Source organism: Megascapheus bottae, chromosome 31, assembly GCF_031878675.1.
Source record: "Megascapheus bottae isolate mThoBot1 chromosome 31, mThoBot2.hap1, whole genome shotgun sequence".
In the NCBI taxonomy this organism is placed as follows: domain Eukaryota; kingdom Metazoa; phylum Chordata; class Mammalia; order Rodentia; family Geomyidae; genus Megascapheus; species Megascapheus bottae.
Window position 1 is genome coordinate 1,500,380 of NC_143539.1, and position 24,730 is coordinate 1,525,109.

Below are 24,730 nucleotides of genomic sequence, written 5' to 3' on the forward strand. Positions count from 1 at the left end.
TGAAGCAGTGCTATGAGTTAAATGGTAGAGTGCTAGCATTGAGAAAGCTGAAAAGTGCCAAGGCCCTGTGTTCAAGCCTCAGGACTGGCAAAAACTATTTCCAAAAGGGGCCAGGAGTTTGGCCTAGTGGTAGAGTGCTTGCCTAGTATGTACCAAGACCCAGGTTCAATTCCTCATTACCCCATACATAGAAAAAACCTAGAAGTGGTGCTAATGTTCAAGTGGTAGACCTCTAGCCTTGAGAAAGTCCAAGAGCAGTGCTCAGGCCCTGAGATCAAGCCCAGAACTGACAAATATACATATATATATATGTATATATATGTATATATGTATGTATACGTATATACCCAAAAACATACACAACCAAAGCTGTAACCACTAAAAAATTTGAAGAAACATCAAAGAGAGTGGCAGCAAATAGATCTTCCAGATTCACTGACAGGTAGAATGAATACTGCAATAGATAAAATATAGATTCAATATCTTCCCTATCAAAATCCGAATCATGTTCTTCAACGAGAAAAAGAAAACAGTTCACAAGCTCATTTGGAACAACAAAAGACCTACAGTAGGCAAAGTAATTTTAGGGAAAATAAAACTAATGCTGGAAATATCCACAAAGCTACATTTCAAACTCTGCTAGAGCCACAATGAGAAAAACATCTTGGTATTGGGGGGAAAAAACCCAGACCTGAACATCAATTGAAAAATTTAGATATTTGATAGGGAAGGGGGGAAAACCAAGACGGGTGGGGGATGTGGGGGGGAGGGTAATGGGTACCAAGACATGTGAAAGGGTATCAATGTTTGTGAATTAATGCACCTTCTATCTGGCAAATATCATGTAACCCTTTTACTAATTACAATAAAAAAAGAAAAATTTAGAATGCCCAGTAATAAAATTAAGTCTGATATTTGACAAAGGAGCCAGACATACACTGGACAAACCATAGCCTCTTCTAAAATTGGTGTTGGGAAAACTAGGCAGCCTTGTGCAGAAAATTAAAAATGGATCCCTGCTTCTCACCATGTACCAACATTAGTTCAAAGAGGATCAAAGACCTCAGTATCAGACCTGAAACACTGACACTACGGCAAAAGAGAACAGGAGAAATATTAGCATTTATAGGTATTGGTAGGAACTTCTTGAATAGAATCCCAGGGATACAAGAGATAGGAGACAGACTGGACAAGTGGGACTACATTAAAGTATAAAGTTTCTATACACCTAAGCTAGAAAGACAGCGAAGGAGAGACTTCTGAGAAGAGAGAGGAATAGCAAAGAAAGACATGGGGAAAGGCCAGCATCCCTGGCCATAAAGAAAATGCAAATCACAAAAGCCTCCCTACCGCGCCTGAGCAGACAGTGCTTCTAGGCAGCACAGACCTGCCTGCTCCAGACAGAGCCAGACAGAGCCTGCGCAAGCCCAGAGCTGTCACCCAGCCGTGTGGCGGACCTGCCAGCTCACAGAACCAGAAAATCCAGCAATTTGTGAGTAACTCCTTGGATGTTTCCACTTCTGCTTGCGGAACAGCATTGGGAAGGAATCCCCTCCTGTACCAGCCAAGAGCAGCGCCATCCTGACTGCTGGCAAAAACCCAGCCAAACCAACTAGAGTCTGAGAAGTGGTGCTGGCAGTGCCATCATTCAAAAGGGCAAAGGTTTTCCCAGAGGCAGCTTAGCCGGATGTCTGCCCCTGGCTCTAGCGGAAGTTCCTCCCCTGGGCGGGGCCTCATTCCTGGAAAACAAAGCCACTGGTGACTTCATCAGGTTGTTTTTATTTTTTTTTCTGCCCAATTAAGCAAACAGATAAGAAAACCGGCAAAGCCAAATTGCAAGGGAAAAAGACTTTTTGAAGGGTTTGTATCCAGAATTTAGTGGAGACACAAGCTTCCTATGCTGTCTCCCCCACCCCCAAAAAAATCCAAAATGAAGAATACCCTTTTCTTTCTTTCTTTTTCTTTCTTTCTTTCTTTCTTTCTTTCTTTCTTTCTTTCTTTCTTTTTCTTCTTTTTTTCTTTTTTCTACCCTTTTTCATTTGCATTTTTATATGTTCTTAATTTTTTTGCCTTTTTACCTCCACTTTTATTTTTTTATTGTTATGATTCTTTACTTTTCACTCCCCCCCCACTTTCCTTCCATCATTGTGGTCATTCCTAGAAACATAGTGACGGCACTGGGTACAGACTGGATACAAATGATATTTATATTGTTACAGTCACATGATTTTTAATCTGTTGGTTCTTAACCCTAGTATTTCTTGTCTAAGAACTCACAATTGTGTGGGATCTCCCCCCACCTTTTTCTTTTTCTTTTTTTTATTTTTACTTTTAAAAATTTTTATCATTGAACTCTCCTATATGCACCTCCTTCTTTTCTCTATATATTCTTCTTATTACTCTTCTTATTTTCATAAGTTTTATCTTACTTTTCTAAATTTTGTAGTGAACTATTTTACCTTTCTATCACTTTAGGTCAGTTATCCTTACGCTATCCCTCCCTTTTCTTCATTACTATATTAATCTTACACTCCTACAGTACTCTTTTCTTAGCTCCCCTCTTGTCTTTCATACTATTTTCCTATCTATGGTCCTATGATAATCCTTCAACTTTTATAATGCATGGATCTGCAGTTGATGATTGTTGAGAAATACTGTATATCTAGGTGTTCAATTATACTGTAGGTCCAGAGGAACTTAAATACAATAGAGGTTAGATTGAGGGATTTACTTTTTGGTCATAAAATGGTGAGAGAGTAAGAGAGAGAGAGAGAGAGAGAGAGAGAGAGAGAGAGAGAGAGAGAGAGAGAGAGAGAGAGAGAGACAGAGAGAGAGAGAGACAGAGAGACGGAGAGACGGAGAGACGGAGAGACAGAGACAGAGAGACAGAGAGACAGAGAGACAGAGAGACAGAGAGAGACAGAGAGAGAGACAGAGAGAGAGTCAGAGAGAGAGAATCAATCTAAAATTGTGAACATTTATTGTCTGGCCAGCTTAAGACCTCAGGTTGGTTACATCTTAAAAATTGTAATCTTGTGCAGTAGTAATCTTGCTCCTGTTTTCAAATGGGCAGAAAAAGAAACTCAAGAAAAATGGCAAATCAAGGAATAGCATCTCCCACCCAATATATACAGGCAATGGAGCAGTCAATGGCAAAACTAGAGGAGAGCCCTATAAATGCTATATAAATGCAATTGATAAACATGATTAATGAAAAGTTTGAAAACGTACAGAAAGAGATACATGAGGAAGCCATATCTAAATGAGATGAAAGCATAAACAATGTGATACGTGAATGAGAGGAAGCCATAAAGGAGGCCAGAATAAAAGATTTCTAAAGAAAAATGGACAAATTCATAGAATGCAAAAACAAAAAACTGACCACACTCCAACAAATGTCCAATGAGAGCAAAGCTGCTGAGCTAACCACTCAAATGGAAATCAAGGATTTGAAGAAGTCCATACATGATCAAAACAAGAGATGCAAGGCATCAAAAATGAGCAATTTGAAGCAAGGGAGATGAAGAATAAAGAAGAAAGTATTGATAGCAAATTAGACAATGCAGAAGAGAGAATTTCCAGGGTTGAAGATAACTTATTTTTAAAAGAGAAAGAACAGAAAACAAGTTAAGCCAAATCTAGGAAATATGAGAGAATGCTTCAGGAAATCCAAGATACAATTAGGAAGCCTAATTTAAGGCTAATTGGTATTGAGGAGGGCCTAGAGAAAGAGGTCAATGGTATTGGAAATATACTTCATGGAATCATTTCAGAGAACTTCCCAAATATCCAGAAGGGCAGGCCCATCCAGATACAAGAAGCTTTTAGAACCCCAAACAGACCTGACCAGAAAAGGACATCCCACTGACACATTATAATCCCTACTGGATCAATAGAGACAATGAAAGGATCCTAAAAGCAGCCAGGGGGGAGAGAACAATCACCTACAAAGGCAAACCAATCAGAATAACCCCAGATTTCTCAGCAGAGACCATGCAAGCAAGAAGCGATTGGAAGCATATATGTCATGCCCTTCAGATAAATAGCTACCAACCAAGAATACAGAACCCGGCTAAGCTCTCATTCATAACTGAGGGAACAATAAAACCTTCCATTCCAACCCTAAAAAAATAAGCACCCCAGAGATTGGTGGGAAAACAATGCATCTATTCCTAGAGCTGAGTCAAAAAGTCAAGCTGGTGTAGAAGTGTGCACCTGTAGTCCAGGTACTCTGGAGGTCAAGGTAAGAGTGTCACCTAAACCCGTCTCTAAACAAACCACCACAAAGTCCAGCTTGGGATCAGATGAGGAGCTCTGCTCCTGCCCACCTTTTGAGATGCTTAGCTGTCAATGCAGTTAGGCTGAGGAGCATCACTGAAAAGCAAAGGCGGCCATGGGCTGTGCCGGCTTTCCTCATGCAGCAGCTGAACCCCGCTGTCTCCCCTCTCTCATAGCTAGTAAACATCTCCATTTGCAAGATGCCTCAATGATGGCAGGCTTACTTACCTGGAGCAACGGATTGATGCTTGTGTGCATGGTTCCGAGTGGCACATCAGTGGACTAGAAGGGACACTGACAGATGCCACTGGTGTTCTCTTAGAGACCAGGCAAGCCAGGCTCTGTCCTAGGGATTTTTGCGGTTTTCTTTTCATAGCTAGTTAATGAAGTGCACAGGTGTCCTTGTAAAAATGAAGTGATACCTTTCTCAGTCCCTCCAGACACCTCTGAGGATCAGTTCCCTTAGAAGACACAGGGATGAGACTGAGCACTTCTCATAGTCACTCCCAAATGATCAACAGCAACGTTTCCTTCTGTCTCTGAAGGACATTTGGGGAATCTTCTCCACCTGTAGATCGTTCCTGAACCTCAGCAGTTTACATGCCTCTGATACTATGTGGAATATTTCTGGTTGACACTTGTAGCTATTGTTAAGAGATTAGTGCAGATCACAGGTTTCCTACTGTCTTCCTCCACCCCAAACAAGCCTGCCACAGGCCGGATCCTGGGGATTTGGCTGTACTGTCCCTACTGTTTTGAGGCTCCTACTCCGCTGTCCCTAGCCTCCACCCAAATACCCCTTTAAAGGTTCTATAGCATTTCAGCTGCAGTCCAAAAGTAACTGCACAACACCTAATGTCAAGGACAAAGTCAATCTGCTGGTTCTGTTGGCTATGCTGAAGTCACAAACTCCAAAGGAGGCAAAGAGGTCTTTCAATGTTTTGCTTTCAAAAGCAGGGAATTTATATTCTCTTTAAGGCCTTGAATTGATTTTTTTCTCATAAAATAGTCTGATAAGCTAATTTTCAAAAAGAAATGCCATTAAGTATGTTGTATTGTGGTTTAAAATTACTAACAAGTTCTGGAAAGAAAAATATTTGATTTCGAATCTTAAATGTTCTTAAAAATTAGATTTGAATGGGTGCAAAGTATGAATATTTTGTTTCTTTATGGAGGCTATGTAGAAAGCATTTGAGGGCTTGGGATGGGAGAAGTGTTTTGCAGAGCTATCAATGTCCAAATATTTTTTTAAAAAATAATAAAGCTCTTTAAAGAAATTGAAAATGAACGCTCTTTGCCAAAATCATTCTACAAAGCCACTATAAACCTCATCCCAAACCTAACAGATCCATCAAAGAAAGAGAACTATCGACCCATTTCTTTGATGAATATCGATGCAAAACTTCTCAACAAAATACTGGCCAACCATCTTCAGAACTCTTCAAAGAAATTTTACACTATGACCAAACAGGATTCACCACAGGGATGCAAAGCTGCTTCAACATAGGCAAATCAATTAATATAATTCAACACATCAACAGGAGCAAAGACAAGAATCACATGATTGTCTCAATAGATGCAGAAAAGGAATTTGACACGATCCAACAGCCCTTTATGCTAACAGCTCTGGAGAAACTAGAAATCCATGGGACATTCCTCAGTATAATAAAGGCTGTGTATGACAAACCCACAGCTAACATTATAATTAATGGTGAAAAGCTAAAGCCATTCCCTCTAAAATCAGGAATGAGACAATAATGCCCACTCTCTCCACTCCCTTTTAACATAGTATTAGAATTCCTAGCCAGAGCAATAAGGCAAGAAACAAGCATGAAGGGGATCCAAACAGGGAAAGACGAAGTGAAACTTTCCCTTTGCAGATGACATGATTGTGTATATAAAGAACCCTATAGACTCCACTCCCAAGCTGCTTGAGCTGATTCGAAACTCTGGCAAGGTAGCAGGCTATAAAATTAACCCTCAAAAATCAACTGCCTTCCTAGATACCACCAATGAGAGGAACGAGGCAACAATTAGGAAACCAACTCCTTCTGCGATAGCCTCAAAGAAAAGGAATTAACTAAGAATGTAAAAGACCTTTTTGAGGAAAACTTTAAAACCCTGAAAAAGGAAATTAAAGCAGAAACTGAAGAAATGGAAAAACCTCCCATACTCTTGGATTGGAAGAATCAACATCATGAAAATGGAAACCTTGCCAAGGGCCATCTACAAATTCACCCCAATACCCATCAATATCCCATGTCATTCTTTAAAGAAATAGAAGAGGCAATCCAAAATATCATATGGAATAATAAAAGACCCTGTATAGCAAAAACAATTCTTAGCAGGAGGAATTACAATACCAAACTTTAGTCTCTACTACAGAACTATAGTGACCAAAACAGCTTGGTACTGGCAAAAGAACAGGCCTGAAGACCAATGGAATAGAACAGAGGACTGGGCTGGGAGTTTGGCCTACTGGTAGAGTGCTTGCCTAGAACGGAGGACCCAGATATTAACGCACAGATATATGGCCACCTAATCTTTGATAAAGGAGCCAAAAAAATAGAATGGAAGAAAGATAACCTCTTCAACAAGTGGTGCTGGCAGAACTAGTTAAGCACTTGCAGAAAAATAAAGGTGGATCCTTCTTTGTCACCTTGCACTGGGATTAACTCCAAATGGATCAAAGACCTCCAGGTAAAGCAGATACACTGAATACTTTACAAGAAAGAATAGGAGATACACTAGGACTCCTTGGCACAGGTCAAAACTTTCTTAATAAGGACCAAGAAACACAACAAATCAGAGAAAGTCTGGATAAGTGGGTCTGCATTAAACTGCAGAGCTTCTGTATGGCAAAGGACATAGGTAGCAAATTAACTAGAAAGCCTAGCATGCGAGAAGATCTTCGCTAACCATACAACAAACAAAGGCCTCATATCTAAAATGTACCAACAGCTTAAAAATTGAATCGCTCCAAACTAGTCTCCAAAGAAACAACCATCCCATTAAAAGATGGCAGAAAGACCTAAAGAGATTCTTCCGTGAAGAAGAAATAAGAATGGCCTATAGACACATGAAGAAATGCTCAACCTCTCTGGCCATAAAAGAACTGCAGATCAAAACAACGCTAAAATTCCATTCAGATAGAATGGCCATGATCAAGAAATCTAATAACAACTGATGCTGGAGGAGCTGTGTCTAGAGGGACCACTTACTACACTGTTGGTGGAGTTCAAACACGTTTAACCACTATGGAAAGCAGTAGGGCAGTTCTTCAGAAGACTAAATATAGAGCTCCCATATGATCCAGCAATTTCACTACTTGGCAATTACACAATTGTCCAAATGCTATGTAGATTTATGTATATATATATATATATAGTGATGGCATATGACCCAGAATCAGTAACTGTGAATAAATTCATCACCAGTCAATATTGTTATTGTGCTGACATTCGAAATCAATGAATTGAAACAATCTGTATCACCTGAATCTACTCACTGATAACCATTGATTTGGGCCAGGATTGAAGCCACACCCAATCTCTCTGTTCTGTTCATATCAGTATGTCTTGATATTTACTCTTAACACCAGAAACATCAAGCATTTTCTAATTCCAATTCAGTTTCTGAGCTGTCTTAAGGTATAGTTGCCACTTTGTTTCAAATTCAAACGCCATTTTTCTGCTTGATTCCTTCTTTATTTAGTGAATGCCAGTGCTTGAAATCAGGCCTGGGCACTGTCCTTTGGTTTTCCTCCTCAAGGCTGGCACTCCATCGCTTGAGCCACAACTGTACTGTTTGGCAATTCACTGCAGATAACAGTCTAAGTTCCTGGGAACCATTGGCTCATACCTGTAATCCTAGCGACTCAGGAGGCTGAGAACCTTGGATCATGGTTGAATTCAAACTGGAGGAGACTAAATCCCCAGGAAACTCTAATCTTTAATGAACTAGTCAAAACCAACATTGAAGCAGTGGCTCAAGTGAGAGGATATTAAATTTGATCAAAAAGAATTCAGAAAGTATCCAGGCCTTGAGTTTAATCCCCCCCAAAGGGGGGGTATAGGGGGTATCATACATTTTCCTGCCTGGCCTGGTTTTTAACCATGATGCTCAGTTCTAAGCCACCTGAAGTAAAGGATGGCAGGTGTGGCATTGGTGACCAGGTCTCGAAGGGCGTTATCGTCTTTTGTTGTTATTATTTTTATTGTAATTAATAGATGGGTTACAGAAGTATTTGCTAGATAGAAGGAGCACTACTTCACACACATTGACACCCCTTCTCATGTTTTGGCCCCCATTTCCCTCTACCCAGCCCCTCCCCTCATCCTGTTTCTCCCCTTCCCTGTCCTATTTCAAATAACCAAATAAAGGGTGCTATTCTTAATCGTCCTCCAGGATGGAAGCACACCACACATTTCCTTCTCCACTGAGCTCAGAGGACCTAGTTCCCAAACAGCACCACTGCCCCATGCTCAGAGGGCAGTGCTTACTGAAAGCCTTCGAAGGTGTGTGAATGAGCCAGGCCTGGTGACGTTCTGTCCAGAGAGATGTGCGGGGAGGAGGACAGAATGGAGAGCGCACTCTCCCCAGCAGGAAGAAGAATCTGGAATGTTTCCCCTTGATGAGCAAGAAGAAAAACGCAAAAGAAATTCATTTGGACATATGCTTCATGGAAGGAGGCAAAAGCAGAGAAGTCAACGATTTCCAGGCATTTCTTGTGTCTTTGTTTTCTCTAAAACTAAGACTTGAACTCAGTGTCTGAAGTTGTCACCACTTGAGGCTGGACTCAAACCCCATTCTGGTCTAACCATGTGACATTCCAGGAGGAAGGAGAGGATTCATGCTGACTTGGGCTGGAGGTTCCTTGGAAGCAGATATCACCTCCTCCTCTCTTCCTCCCTCCCTGCATCTCCCCTCTGAGTCAGATGACCTGAATCAACTGTTCCATGCTATGGAGGGTCTGCCTTTAAAACAGTAGCCAATGGCCCGGAATTTGGCCTAGTGGTAGAGTGCTTGCCTAGCATGCACAATGACCCAGGATCAATTCCTCAGTACCAAATACATAGCAAAAAAGCTGGAAGTTGTGCTGAAGCTCAAGTGGTAGGGCTCTACCCGTGAGAAAGTCCAAGGACAGTGCTCAGGCCCTGAGCTCAAGCACAGGACTGGCAAAAAAAACACTGGCCAAGCCTCCTCACCTGCCTTCTTCACCTCAGATGAAGGTGACTGGGGCTCTGGGGTCCAGATCCTCCCTTCCTGTGCTGTCACCATGTGCATTCCCAAGGGCGGAGCTGGGAGCTGGGGACTGAAACATTCCTGATTCCTGGCCACTGCCCCTGCCTGCAGAGGTAAAAACATTTCAGCCATGGGACAATGAGTCACAGAAAGTGAGAGGGGGGACAAAATCTGCAGAGGACAGTTGACCCCAGGTTTATCAAAACTCAGGTGGATCTGGCCAGGTTTTTTATTTTCCTAGGCCAGGGAATTATAGCAGGGCTGATGTTGTTGATGAGGAGGAGGAGAAGGAGGAGGAGAAGGAGTGGGAGAAGGTGGAGTAGGAGGAGGAGGAAGTAGAAGAGGAGGAGGGGGAGGAATATTTCAGGTGTGATGTGAATTACCCAAGATGCAGTGTGATGGCGGGGATACTTGACATGGGAAGGTGGGAGGTGTTGTGCTTCCCCATGTCAGGCAGTCAGGACCACAATGCTGAAGCTCCTCCAGGCATGGGGATGGGGTGGTTAATGGCCTTTCTTTTCACCTGAGAGAGTCAGTGAGGATGATTTCGATTCAAATGCTGGGAAAGGGGAATCTTCCTTCAGAAGCAAACCTACACACAGCAGCCTCCCTCAGAGGCGGGAATGGTGAGAATGGCAGCTCCATGTCAGGGCACTGGGTGCTCTTCACCTTGACATCGCCCCTCAGAAGAATGCGCTGTCTGTCTCCCTGCACCACAATCAGCTCCAAATGCATCGAAGACCTGCAGGTACAAGAACATATCCTGAATTGTTGGGGTTTTTTCTAGTCCTGAGGCTTAAACAAGGATCTGGATCCTTTTTGCTGAAGGCTAGTCACCTGTGACTTGAACCATAGCCCCCGTTCCAGCTTTTATTGAACGTGAGGCAGTAGCGGCACCGCCCTGAACAACCCTGACAGTCCTGAGGCCCAGACTGCTGACCACTCTTCTAAGAGGAGTCCATCTTGGTTTGGAGATGAAAGAGAGAAGTTTCTAGGGTGGACATTTAACTAGATCTGGACTGAGGACTTTTGTGTAGGTTATGATTCCATTAATTTCCTAGCAGGCACCCTACTCTTGAGTTCACACAAACAATAACTCACACATACAAACACACACAAGGGCCGGGAGTTTGGCCTAGTGGTTAAAGTGCTTGCCTAGCATGAATGAAGACCCGGGTTCGATTCCTTGGTACCACATACGTACAAAAAAAAGCCGGAAGTGGTGCTGAGGCTCAAGTGGTAGAGCTCTAGCCTTGAGAAAGTCCAAGGACAGTGCTCAGGCCCTGAGCTTAAGCCCAGGACTGGCAAAAAAAAAACACACACACACACAAACACACACAGAGACACACAGATTCATGCAGACACATGTGCTCAAACACAGGCACACATATGTATGTATACACATATGCACACACAAACACAGATCCATATAAACACACTGACACACAACCCAACATGTAAGACAGAGGCTCATACACACACTTGTGTACACACACTCATACACATGCACACAACATGCACACCAAAAACAGCTTTCTGTCAAGGATGAGGACCTACAATTGTAGCCTCGAGATTTCTACTGCTGTGTTCAATATGTAATCAGTTCTAGTCAATAAAACAGACTGTAAAAACAAGGATAGAAGAAAATCAGAAAAAGAGAGAAGGAAGGAAAGGAAGAAGGAGCGATGGGGAGGAAGGAGGGAAAACAAAAAGGAGGGAAAGAAGAAGGGAAGGAAGAAAGAAAAGGAAGGGTCACATCCTGTCCTCTATGGGCCCCAAACACACCTGCAGCTCTTCCACAGCCCACACCACTCCCCACACAGGAGCCCTTGGCATGTGCCCTTTGTCAAGGACAATGAGTTACAGTCATTCACCTGGACCCCAGCAATAGCTTCCACCAGCACTGGACAGGACTTAACAGAACCCTTTGCTTTCCCTGAAACCCCCCCACCCCCCTCCCCCCACCCTCCCCCCTCCCCAACGACAAAACACCCTGGGAAAGAGGAGTGAGCTGAGGCCTCTCTACGTCACATTCTCCTTAACAACCAAGACTGCCTTCTCATTACAATTTCCACCTCTGGGGCAGGAGCCTGGCCTAATGGTGGAGAGCTTGCCTGGCACCAGAAGGACCCCATGCCACCACTGCTTCAAGGTGATGACAAGCAGCCTCTGGAGGACCAGATGTCAATCTTCCCTCAGGAGGCGGAGCTTCCTCCTCAGCAGGGCTGGGGTCTGAGCCCATGCTTGCCACTGAATTGCAACACTTCTGAGTTTGCAAGATGTCATGTCTAGTGGGCCTGCGACTGGCACATGAGGGGCTCTGCTGCCCAGCAGGAACCTCAATACAACCTGGGGCAGCAATGGAGCTTTCCTGGTGCAGGGGAAGCTCCAGAGCCAGGGAAGTTCTGCGGGGCCTCACCTGGCTCCCAGAGTCCAGGTCTGCTGAATGTGGGCTCCAGCTATGTCTCTCTGCAGTGGTGGCAGGGTGCTTGCTCCATGAAGCTCTCATTCTGATGGGAAGAACTCCTGCCTGCCTCCCTCCCTTCTCTTCCAGCCCACAACCCTGAGAATAGAGGTCTGCTCATGGGGACCAGGCTTGTGGAGAGGGGACACACTAGGGCTGGGCCCTGCCTTTCTCTTTGTTCCCTGGCATGGTTGGTTTGAAATCAAAAAGGTAAGACTTCAGTGCCAGGTTCCTCACTCATTTATTGACATTCAGAATTGAAACATTAAGAGCCATCCCCTAATATTGGGAAGTACATCCTAAAGTTAAATACAACTAATTAACCATACATACAGCCCTATATGTTCCCTCATTCCACAGAGATGAAACACACTCAAGAGCTGGCCAAGTTTTCCCAGAATATTGTTATTAACTACAACTAATACAGCTTTCTATTTAAACCTCCATACCCCTTGACCTTACAACTTAGTTCCTATGTTTTCCGTTACGAATGTCAGGTTTGAGATGAATTTACAGTCTTTGAAAGAGGGGTTTTCACTTTTTACTAAAGACTGACTGGTAAGGTTTATTAATTAACCCACTGCAGATATCACTGAACACTCAAACTCTTTCTACTGTGACTATGCATCCATACTTCAGTGGCCACACTACATTTTCTCCTCAGTGAAACATGGCTCTCTGGCTTCATTTCTCCATGTCAGGGCCTGGGCACTGTCCCTGAGCATCTTAGCTCAAGCCTGGAGTTCTACCCCTGGAGCCATAGCTCCACTTCAGCAGCATTTTTAGATATTAAGTGGGGATAAGAGTCTCATGGACTTTCCTGCCCTGGCTGTCTTCACACCATGATCCTCATATCTCAGTTTCCTGAGCAGCTAGGATGGCAGGGGTGAGAACAGAGCATGGCAAGTCCTGTGTTGATGAACGGTTGGTTCTGATCTAAAGACTCAGGCTGCCCAGGCAAGTTTTCTACCACTGGAGCCATGCCACCCACATATCTCAGCTTCCCCCCTCTCTTCTTACTGCAGTTTCACCTCAGGGTTCTGTCTGCCAGGACAATTAGCCTCACACTTGAGCTAAGTGTCTGGACTCTCCAGATGCTGAGGACAGGGGAAGTTGACAAGTGATGTCATCTTTCTCCTTCCTTCCTGGGTCCTCTCCTTCCTAGATGCTGTGATGGGTTCTAAAGCATGGGATTCAATGGGAGAAATTTTTGAATTGTCAGTTTGTGATTTTTTTCTGGTGTGTTTTCTCCATGTGTCTTCTGTTGTGGGTAATGTTGAGAGGTCATCCCCTGTGCCATGAAACTACTCGGTTCCTGCGGACTGTGGATTTGCTCGTTTTTCTGGACATTTGTGCACCTTGTAAAGAATTTGATACAAACATGGCATTGGTAGGTCTCTACCTAGTGTGGATTCTCTGGTGACTTCTAAGGCTCTTGCTGTCTCTGAAGGATTTGTGGCACTGCTGACATGTGTAGGGTTTCTCTCCACAGTGTATCCTCCTGTGTCATTTTAGGTTGAAGAATTTTCTGAAGCTCTTTCCACACTGGTTGCACTCGTGAGGTTTCAACCCTGTGTGTATTCGCTGATGGGTGATCAGAGTGCTGAGATGAGTAAAGTATTTGTCACACACATTGCATCTGTGGGGTTTCTCTCCAGAGTGGATTCACTGGTGGGTGATTAGATGGCAGCGTTGACTGAAGGATTTGTCACACACATTGCATCTGTGGGGTTTCTCTCCTGAGTGGATTCACTGGTGGGTGATTAGATAGCATTGCCAAGTGAATGATTTGTTACACACATTGCATCTGTGGGGTTTCTGTCCTGAGTGGATTCGCTGATCGGTAATCAGAGCATTGAGTGTAGGATTTGTCACACACATTGAATCTGTGGGGTTTCTCTCCTGAGTGGATTCGCTGGTGGGTGATCAGATGGCAGTGCTGAGTGAAGGATTTGTCACACACATTGCATCTGTGGGGTTTGTCCCGAGTGGAGAAGCTGATGGTTTCTAAGATGTGACTGATGTTGAAAGGCTTTGTCACACACATCACATGGGTAGGGCCTCCCACCTGTGTGTGTCCTCTCATGAATCCTAAGGTTGGAGACCCATCTAAAGGATTTCTGGCAGTGTTTGCACTGGTGGAGTTTCTCTCCTGTGTGGATTCTCTTGTGTGACTCAGGAGATGAACTATGGCTGAAGGATTTGTTCCAAGTCTGGCTCTGGCAGGTTTTCTCTTCTGTGTGAATTTGCAAATGAGTTCTCAAATGAGAATAGCACTTAAAACATAGGCCACACTGCTGGCATTTGAAAGGTCTCTAATTCGTATGGATTCCTCATGCTTTTGAAACCCTGAGTAGGAAGAAAAAGTTTCCTCCCATTCTCCACATTCATAGAATGGTTTTCACAATGGATTCTCTGATGTCCAGACAGGGAAGAGAAATTACTGAAGATTTTCCCACATGCTTCACATGGGAACTGTGACTCTACAATCGACCCATTTGAAACACATAAGAAATCCTTACCCTTCATGGTTGTCATGGATGAGAAGTCTGTGAGATTCTTGTTTTATTTTATGTTTTTCTTTTCTATTTCTTTATTTATTTTGGACCTGAGCTATAACTCGACTCCTGAATTCTATCACTGAACTCTTCAGCTTATGGCTAATGCTCCACCAATTTGGGCCACAGTACCACATCCGGATCTTCTGGAGGGTTAGTGATCATTAGAGTCTCACAGACAGTGCTTGTGGGGCTCCAATTCAAGTGTTGCCCTAGATCTCAGCCTCTATAATATCTAGGACTAAATGTGTGATCCACTGATGTGGGGCTGTGGACTTCCTTATCTCCTGTAATCCATCAAAGACTAGATGTGGAGCAGTGGCTCAAGTTGAAGAGCATGAGCTTTGAGCATCATAGGTCAAGGACAGCATCCAGGACCTGAGTTCAAAATCCAGGACTGGCCAAAAAGAAGCCAACTACCACAAGCACTTTCAGTTTAGCAATCTCTGAATTCACATTGTGAGCCTTCATGGCCTTTGAACTTGTGTTCTGGGGAGCTGTTCTGTTCATTTCCACTTACCTGTTCTTTCTCCCAATATTTCCTTTCTCCTTCCTCTCCAGGGCTCTTTGCCTTGCTGCAGACATCTGATCAGGTCTGGTGTGGAGACAGCAAGACCTGTGCATTGCATAAAGAGGAAGGCTTGTGTGCTGGAGAGCAGGAGAGAAGGCAGACACCAAGTCACCCCAGGGATTATTTCGAGATGGGGCATTTCTGACACCAGGGCACACCTGCCATTTCACAGCCTGACTTCAATATCCAGCTGCCAGTGAGCCAAATGTGCGGAGTGAACGTGAGATGCTTAGATGGGGATACAGTGTCCTCTGTCATTGAGTGCCTGGCATTTCCACTCATCTACAATGAGCCTGCAGGCTGGGTGCAAGTAGCTCCTGCCTGTCACCTTCCCTACTCAGGAGATTGAGAACTCTACCCGAGCACAGCACCACCTCGAGCTCTTTCTATATGTGTAGTACTGAGGATTCATACCCAGGTCCTTGTGAATGCTAGGCAAGCACTTTAATCCTAGCTCAACTCCCAACCTAGCAAAGGGGGTTATTTTTAATCCTCATCCATGATGATACTACCACCACACCTATCTCTCTCTGGAGATGGTGAAGGACCTAGGTCCACTCCAAACAGCACCTGGCAATGCCTGTGGCATGTTCAGAGCTCTGTGCTTACTTAAATCCTCTGCTTGTGTGTTAGATAGAAATACTTGGTGAGTGTTTGTCCAGACAGAAGTGGAGGGAGGAGGACAGAATGGGTAAAATGCTCTCCTCAGCAGGGAGAAGAATCCTAAATAGTTCACCTTGATGAGCAAAAAGCACAGGAAAAAGGATAGTCAATGGACCTGGCTCATCCTAAAAGGGGATTGAAGTAGCGAAGTCTACAGGTGCCTTCAAGATTTGTGTGTTGTTCCTAGGGGAAGAACTCAAACAACGTCCCACCCTTTGGGGAGAGCTAATCACCTGAGCTAGGACTCCAACCCCACCCAGAAATAACCCTGTGACATTCCAGGAGAATAGGAATTTCTCACCCTGACCTGGGCTGGAGTTTCCTTGATAGCAGCCATCACCTCCTCCTCTTCTTCCTCCCTCCCTGCATTGCCTCCCTGAGTCACATGACCTGAATCAACACCTCTTTGCTCTGGAAGGTCTGCCATTAAGACACTGGCCAATCCTCCTCACCTGCCTTCCTCACCACAGGTGAAGGCACCTGGGGCTCTGGGGTGCAGATCCTCCCGTCCTGCGCTGTCACCATGTACATTCCCAAGAGAGGAGCTGGGAGCTGGAGATTGAAACATGACTTCCTCCATTCCTGATTCCTGGCTGCTTCCCCTGCTTGCAGAGGTAAAAACGTTACAGCCATGGAAAAGTGAGTCCTGAAAGTGAGAGTGGCGATGAGATCTGCAGAGGACAGATGACCCAAGGGTTATCACCATTCAGGTGGATCTCACCTGGGTTTCCCTTTTCCTAGGCCAGGGTTAGAAAATTTCGATTCCAGTTGCCATTGTATTGTAACTGAGTCTCAGATGAGTCACTCCTGTGCATGCAGATGTAGTACCAAGCACAGGGAGGAGGATCAATTGCTGTTGCTCCTGGAGGGAGGAGCTCAGGGAGGGCTGACCAGAGGGTGGACCGGAGCTGGCACCCAAGGCCCAGTGCTGGCTCTTCTTTTAGCCTCAGGCAAGAGACAGAACTTGGGGGACAGCTTGGGGCAGGACTCAGAACCCCAGCTTCCTGTGCCACGGCCCACCCCCCTCCCCTGCCCGGGGCCTCAACAGTCAGGGCCTCCAGGGCAAAGTACTTGATGTCCATGTCCTGGTCCTGGGTCAGCTTCTCTAGGACTGACTTGACCTCGCTCTGCAGGGTGCTGGAAGCAGAGGGCAGAGGGCTGCAGTGTGAAGTGAACTAAGGAACTTGGGCCAGAGCAGGCTCAGCTCCAGCCCCAACTCAGAGGAAAGAGCTGCCTAGAGCCAGGGCTGGGGTCCTGCTCCTAGAGGAAGCAGAGGCTCAGCTGCCCCCCTACAGGCCTGCACTCTGCCATAGCCACTCCCTCCCCTGCACACCATGGCTCCATCTTCCTGTCCTCCCATTCGAGATAGGGAGCTGCTAGTCTCGAACCCTCCATTCCCCTGCCTCCACCTCCCAGTGCTGGGACTGCAGGCGAGAGCCACCACACCCGCTGCTCCGCCTGCTTCTGAATTTCAGTCCACCATTATTTCCTTGGGTCTCCCTCAGGACTAGGGGTGCAGATCACCCAGGCGGCGCCTTCTCATGGCTGCACAGGCTTCTGTCCTGTGAATCAACCACAGTCTGTCCTCCACGCCTCGGAGGACAGGTGCAGGGTCTCTGTCACAGGACCAGTGTGCACTTCATGATGGGGAGGAAGAGTCACCTCACATGTGTGGACCAGGAGTGCAGAGCAGGCCGGGTGGCTACATGCCCCCCTACACACCCCCTAGCCAGATAGAGGCTCCAGCCACCCACAGGCCAGGGGCGAGGCCATTCACAGTGTGTGCCAACCACTACTGAATCATGACTTGCATCCAGCGAAAATCTTGTTTGTATTGGGGGGTAGGTGGGTCCTGGAGGTCGAATCCAGGGCCTTGCACTTGTTTGCAAATGCTCTCCCGCTCCGCTGCATCTCCAGCCCTCAAGTGATGATCTGTGATCTCTAACACAATTGCTAACCCTCCCAGCATCAACGACGCCATGTCCAGTAAGCTCTCCTCAAGCCTCCCTCCCTCCCTCTCTTCTTTCCTTCCTTCTCCTTTCCCTCCCTCCCTTCCTTCTTCCTTCCCTCCTAGTGGGGTCTTTTTATATCACCCAGGCTGGGCTTCAACCCCTGGCTCAGCCTCTCAAGCAGCAGTCCTAGGGCTTGAGCACAGGGACCGAGCACTGTCCCTGAGCTTATTTTGCTGAAGACTAGCACTCTACCCCTTGAGACACAGTGCCACTTCTGGCTTTTGTAGTTAATCAGAGATGAAGTCTGACAGACTTTCATGCTTTGGTTGGCATTGAACCCTAATCCTCAGATCTCAGCCACCTAAGTAGCTGGGATTACAGGCATGAGCCATCAGTGCCCAGCTTAATGTCTACTTTTCAACACCTATCTCTCCCATTCTATATTCATTCTCCCTCCCCCTCTCTCTCTCTCTCTCTCTCTCTCTCTCTCTCTCTCTCTCTCTCTCTCTCTCTCTCCCCCCCCCTCCCTCTCCCTCTCTCTCCTTCTTTCTCTGTCTCGCTCTCTCTCCCTCCCTCTCTCCCTTCCTCCCTCATTCCCTGTCCCTCTTCAGTCCCCCCACTGAGACTCAACACTCATCTGCTATACTTCCTTGGGCAAGAGATTAACTATCCAGTAAATAAGCTCTGGCCAAAGAATTATTTCTGTGCAAACTTACCTCCAAAATTCCATCAATTATTTCAAAAGAAATAGATATGACCACACAGTACATGGAATGAGTTTATTTTCCTGCTTGTCTATATTCTGGAATGAAGCTGAGAGTACCCTTCATACAATTCAAGTCCATCCTCATGTTTGTCATGCAAACACCTTTAGAATCATTGTGTTGTTTTTCATACTCTAGACATCCATACATCATTGCTCCATTTACTAAATAATTATGGTCAAGGGAACCACCTACATTTTGGATTTGTTAAAGAGATGGATTCACAGCTGGGTGATGTTGGCTCAGGCCTATAATCCTCACTACTATGGAGGCTGAGATATGAAGGTTGAGGTTAGAAGCCAGACTGGGCAGGAAAGTCCTTGGGACTCCTATCTCTGTTTCATCACCAAAAACAAAGCCACAGTGCTGCTGTGGCTCAGGGAAAGTGCTAGCCTTAAGCAAAAGAAGCCCAGGAACAGCACCCAAGCCCTGAGTTCAAGCCCCAGGATGGGTACAAAAGAAAAAAAAAGAGAAATGCACTCACATATGTTAGTCGTACAGATGCAGGGCTCATGGTGATATTTTTAGATGCACTTAGAATATATCTCCACCAAACACACGTCCTTCATCACTCTCCTTATCCCAGATTTTATTATTCTATAGTTATATATGTTGGTAAAGTGTGTGAACTTATCCATCCTCACCCATCTTTCTTCTCTTTCTGTCAGCCACTCTCCCACAACCTGCCTTAGTCTCCTCTCATTTTTAAATGTATACTTGTAGCAGGCCATTTCACTATGGCATTTTAGACTTGAGAATGCTATATCTTAATCAAATTATGATTTCCAGTGCTTTCTCTTTTCCCATGCTCCCATCCTCGTGGTCCTCAACCTTCACTGAGAGATCTCCTGACATCTTCACACATTATCGCAGTGTCTCTCAGTGTTTTTCATCCTCTCTCCTTCTCCTTCCTCCCCTCCTGCCATGTACTGCAAAATCTCATAGTTAAAACTCCCCTAAAATATATGCCACCCTCATGAACTTGAATATCCATGTCTCTTAGGTCTACTTTCCACAGCAAGTGAACATACACAGTAGCTAACCTGTTGAGTTTGGCTGTCTAGCTCAATGTGACAATCTCCATTTCCATGCACTTTCCTGAAAATGACATGATTTTTTTTTCATCACGGCTATGCAATATTGGATTTCTTTGTCACTGCTTATGAGCAGAAAGCCGGTTTGTGGGGCTCTCTTAACAGCAGGATCAAGGGGCTGATGGTGGGATAAGAGGCCACCAGTAAACTGTTAGTGTACTGCTTCCAGAAAGGAGGCGTCAACATAATAGTATTATAAAGTGCCATTGCAGTATTGGTGAAATAAAACAAAATGAAGGAACTTGCCAGAAGCAGGATGGTTTGAGTGGCCTTGGCCTCAGGGGAGAGTTTGTGAGTGTCTCGGTGGGTGTGAATGTACCTCACTTGCCGCTGATGTCTGTGGAGGACAAGAAGCATGTAGACGCTCGCCCCGGCCATGAGGCCCAGAATCATCACATCTGGAAACGTTAAGAGGATTGTGCCTTTGGTAGCATTTGATAGGGGACTTTTGGAAGAACAGAATCCATAGTCCTTTCTCTGGGTAGAATTGTGGCCATGTTGAACACTCTCCATGTACATAAGGACATAGATGTTGAACATCAAGTTGAAAGTCCAACACAGGAGGCAGGAGGACCTGATATTCTTCAAAGCTTGCTCTTTGTGCCACGCCCATGCCACCGCTCTGGGGCTGATGGTGACTGCCTGAAAATTGCTCAAGAGGCAGGTGGTGCAGAGGGAAAGGCCTCGGCCCACCCTGTGGATATAATAGACCAGTCCACACCCAGTGTTGTCCAGGGGGATTATTTTACCCCACATAAATAGCATCTGGGGAATCCCTTTCACCAGAAGCACCAAGAGATTGGCCACAGCCATGTTGGTGTAGATCAGGTGTGTGGGCCTCAGGGCATGGCCCACACAGGTCCTGGGAGAATAAGTTGTGAAAAGAAATAGATTCCCCAAGACTCCGATCCCAGCCTGGGCCAGGAAAAGAAGCCTGAGGATGAGATCACTAAAAGTCATTGTTGCAGGCTCTTAGGACAAAGTTCTGCAGGAAACCTGAAGGTCATAAAGTTATGACATAGTGGAGATTTGCTCCAGTGCCCTGTGTTTTGATAGGAATTCCAGGTCGCTCAGGGACTCCTTGGAAGACAAACTGTATTTGTGGAAGGTCAAAGTGGCTGTTCAGATTTTCCAACATGGTATATTTATTGTATACTCATTAAGCTGAGCCAGAGAGTCAGTCTATCTTCCATTCTTCATCCACATAACCACGATATTATGCACAACGTAAAGCCTGTGTGTTTGTATGAAGGCTGAGTAGAAGATGGAAGCTAAGATGTGTGCACCACTTTGACTCCATGTAGGAGAAGAGTCAGATGACGCAGGAGACAATATACTCTGAAGAGAAAAGTAGTGGGGAAGGAGGGAGAAAGGGAGAGCATTGGAAGTCATCAAAAGGGTTGCAGGAGAACAGAAAGGGTAGAGAAAGAAAAGCAAAAGAGAAAAAGGGAAGTGCACAGTTCAAACCCTTATCACTGGGAGGAGTGGAGGGAGAGAGAGGCAAGACCGAGAGACTGACAGAGGGATAGGGAGAGAAAGAGGAGAGATGGAAAGGGACAGAGATAGAGAGAGATAGAGTCAGAGACAGAGAGATGGAAGCAGAGTCAGAGAGAAAAGAGAGACAGCCAAAGGAATACAGAGGAAGTGGCAATGTGGTTCAAGTGGTAGAACACTAACCTTCAGCTGAAGAGCCCAGGGATACCCAGGCACAAGTTCAAGCTCCATGACAGAAAGAAAAATGGGGACTGGGACTTTGGCCTAGTGGTAGAGTGCTTGCTTACCTAGCATGCACGAAGACCCGGGTTTGATTCCTCGGTACCACATACACAGAAAAAAGCCGGAAGTGGTGCTGAAGCTCAAGCGGTAGAGCTCTAGCCTTGAGAAAGCCCAAAGTTAGTGCTCAGGCACTGAGCTCCAGCCCAGGACTGGAAAAAAAGAAAAGAAAAGAAAAGAAAAAAAATGATCTGGAGTTTGGTCTAGGGATAGAGTGCTTGCATAGTATGCAAGACGCCCTGGGTTGATTCCTCAGTACCACGTACTTGGAAAAGGCTAGAAATGGTGCTGTGGCTCAAGTGGCAGAGCTCTAGCCTTGTGAAATCCCAAGGACAGGACTCAGGCCCTGAGTTCAAGCCCTGGCACTAGAAGAAAAAAGAAAAGGTTATATAATACAGTTTTCTGTTTTGTTTCAAAGACAGGGCTGGGAGCATAGCCTAGTGGTAAAGTGCTTTCCCAGCATGCATGAATCCCTGGGTTCGATCCTCCTACTACAATACACAGAAAAAGCCAGAAGGGGTGCTGTGGCTCAAGTGGCACAACACTATACTTGAGCAAAACTGTCAAAGGATAGTTCCCAGGCTCTAAGTTCAAGCCCTGGGACTTGCCAAAAAAAAAAAAAATTAAACGGAAAGAAGGCATACAGAGAGACAGAGAAGAACTTGAAGTTATAATAACAGCATAAGGGAAAATACCAGTGCAGAAACACCGAAATATGAGAAGTCAAGGTTACAGGATACCTTCAAGTTGAAGGTATCAGCAACATCACAAGCAGGAACTTAGGATGCTTACTCTAAACCAGGCCAATGAGATGATCCTCCTATTTTCTAGGGGACAGTGGTGTGGAGGCCCTGCCACTCTACTTATCAGCCAGAGAGAGATTACCTTCTGCTCCTTCTTCAATGGAGGAGGAGTGGAGACACCCTGTATGGGGTGCCCAGACCCTCAAGTTAGTAGGAAGAGCCTGCAAAGGGATCATACATGTCCTGGCTCCAGAGATTGGAGTCCTAATCCACAGTGAGTTTAAGTCATGCTTTTCACAAGTAAAAAGAAGAAAGAAAGCTGGGTGTGGTGGCTCACACCTGTAATCGTAGCTACTCAGGAGGCTGAGATCTGAAGATCAAAGTTCAAAGCCAACCCAGGCCAAAAGAACCCTGGGCACAAAAGGTCTTGAGATTCTTATCTCTAATTAACCTCTAGAAAACTGGAAGTAGGTCTTGGCTCAAAGGTAGGGTGGTAGCCTTGAGTTGAAAAACTCAGGGACAGTGCCCAGGCCACAGTTCAAGCCCCATGACCTACAAAACAAGGGAGAGAGGCCCACGACCCACCTAAAGAGTGAAAGACAGACAGACAGACAGACAGACAGACAGAGGAAAGAAAACCATCAGTACTACAACTTCATGATGATGATACACATCCATCAAATCTCTCAAAGACATCCGTGTGTGTGTGTGTGTGTGTGTGTGTGTGTGTGTGTGTGCGGGCACACAGGGTGTACATGAAGGGAAGAGGAACAAAAGCTAAAGATTAGACACATCTACCTAGCCCTAATGCTAGGGAAAAGCCTAGTGCAAAACAATTCCCAGAACCACAGATGGGGCTTATGTCTATAGTACCAGAATAGCCCTTCCTGGAGTCTGGTAATCATTATCTAAAAGGACAAACCCTCAAGTTTAGCACGCATCCTCTTGAGTCACTCTAGTGATCTCACTCAACCAATTCAAAGTACTGTGATTTGTGCTCAGCCCCTGCCTCCCCCCAAAAATGTATAAAAGGTGCTGTACCTCTGGACTCGAGGCCTCTCAGCGTTACCAGTTGTGGCCGTGTACGTGGGAGACCCAAGCTCAAGCTTGCAATAAAGACTCCTTTGCTTTTACAACGGTGATGGTCTCTGATGGTCTTTTGGGACAAGGCTTCCTGAACTGGAGCATAACACACCTTCGGGAGCAGAGGGAGAAGAGCGTGGCAAACTTCAGGCCCAGACTCAGGCTGGCTCCACTGCCCGCTGCCCAACCCCGTTTCCCTGCCTGTTGTGCATGGCACTCTCCATTACTCTATCAGTCCAGAACAAGTCCAGGGCTTTTGGAGGTGGTTTCCTGATGCTCAAAGCAAATTTGCATTCCATCCTCGTCCTCACCTGCCCTCCAAACTCTACAAACTTGGTGACAGGGACCCAACCCCCCAAATAAGACAACAGCCTGAGCCACAAGGAAATACTCACCACAGTTGATCTCTGCCTTGGGTAGGGCACAGTGCTGTGGCCATCGATGAACACAAGCCGTCTGGATCCCACAGTTATAGATCTTGAGGTTCACTGAGTTGGTCTCTGAGGAAGGGGGAAGATAAGCTCATTTCCCCATCCAGAGTCACCATTATCCTGTCACTGGCAGGGCACTGACAAGTCCTGCAGAGGGACCATGGAAAGTGAAGCAGCTGAAAAAGTGAAGGACCCAGGGGTCATTAAGCCATGAGCTAATTAACACGAACTGAAAACTTCTTGAGGCCGTCGCAGTGAACGCTCAGGGATGAGAAGTGTAGACAAGGTGCTCAAAGCTAGGCTGAGCCTTCCCCACCAGGGTCTCCAAAGCAGATCATTGCCTCCCTGCCTGGCTCCCTGCAGTGTGCCAGGTTGTTCACGCTAGACCATGGGCTCTGGGGCCTCCCAGGTAAGATCACAGCTCCAGCAGGCCCTGGGGAAATCTCAGTCAAGTGTTCCGAACACATCGCTCAACAAGTGATGGAAGTCCTCACCAAACCACTGCTCAGAATATCTCTAGATTCATTCCTTGACCTGGACTGGGGCCAAGGCAGCACAGGGAACAAAAGTGACCTAACTTGCCACTCTTGAAGGCATGTGAAGTACTTCTTGAATCCCTGCTATGAATGGTAATTCACAAATGGAATCCAGAGGAGACAATTCTTACCATTCCACTCACACTTATCTTTCTCTTCAGGAGGACTTCCTCCTGTTCCTCCTCCTCCTTCCTCCTCCTTCTCCCTCCTCCTCCTCCTCCTCCTGTTCTCCTCCTTCCTTCTTCATCTTCTTCTCATCCTGGAGCTTGAACTGAATTACTAGGAAGTCTCTTTGAGCTTTTCCACTCAATGTAAGCACTTCTACCAGTTGAGCCACAGCTCCACTTCTGGCTTTTTGGTGGTTTGCTGGAGATTAATGTCTCATGGGCTTTTCTTGCTTGGACTGGCCTTGAACTCTGATCCTCACAGCTTATTCTCCAGAGTAGCTAGAATTATAGGTGTGAGCCCTTGGCACCAACCTGTAATCCTAACTTTGTCACTGAAGGAAAAGGGTGTAGTGGAAAGAAATCCTAATGTCCAAAATTATCCTCCTCCAATCCTAATCTTTGGTCGTGG

General features: G+C 45.6%; 1 protein-coding gene across 5 annotated transcripts in view; it reads right to left on the bottom strand.

Annotated features, from left to right (window-relative positions):
* Positions 1-24,338, bottom strand: part of LOC150043441 (vomeronasal type-1 receptor 1-like) — a 48,479-nt gene extending 24,141 nt beyond the window's left edge. The window contains exons 1-5 of one of the 5 annotated variants that reach the window (XR_016533402.1): positions 23,583-24,338; positions 23,146-23,299; positions 16,231-16,380; positions 15,065-15,160; positions 13,842-14,222 (exon numbers count right to left, since the gene is read on the bottom strand). Coding sequence is in view for 2 of the 5 variants with exons in the window: in XM_090322314.1 (XP_090178440.1) it covers positions 19,655-20,548 (894 nt within the window). In the remaining 3 variants the exon portion in view is untranslated. Of the gene's footprint in view, positions 1-13,841; positions 14,223-15,064; positions 15,161-16,230; positions 16,381-18,339; positions 22,690-23,145; positions 23,300-23,582 lie in introns of those variants that run through there. The other 4 variants (XR_016533401.1, XM_090322314.1, XM_090322313.1 and 1 more) reach the window with 4 other exon arrangements.
* Between the last annotated feature and the right edge of the window lie 392 nt (positions 24,339-24,730).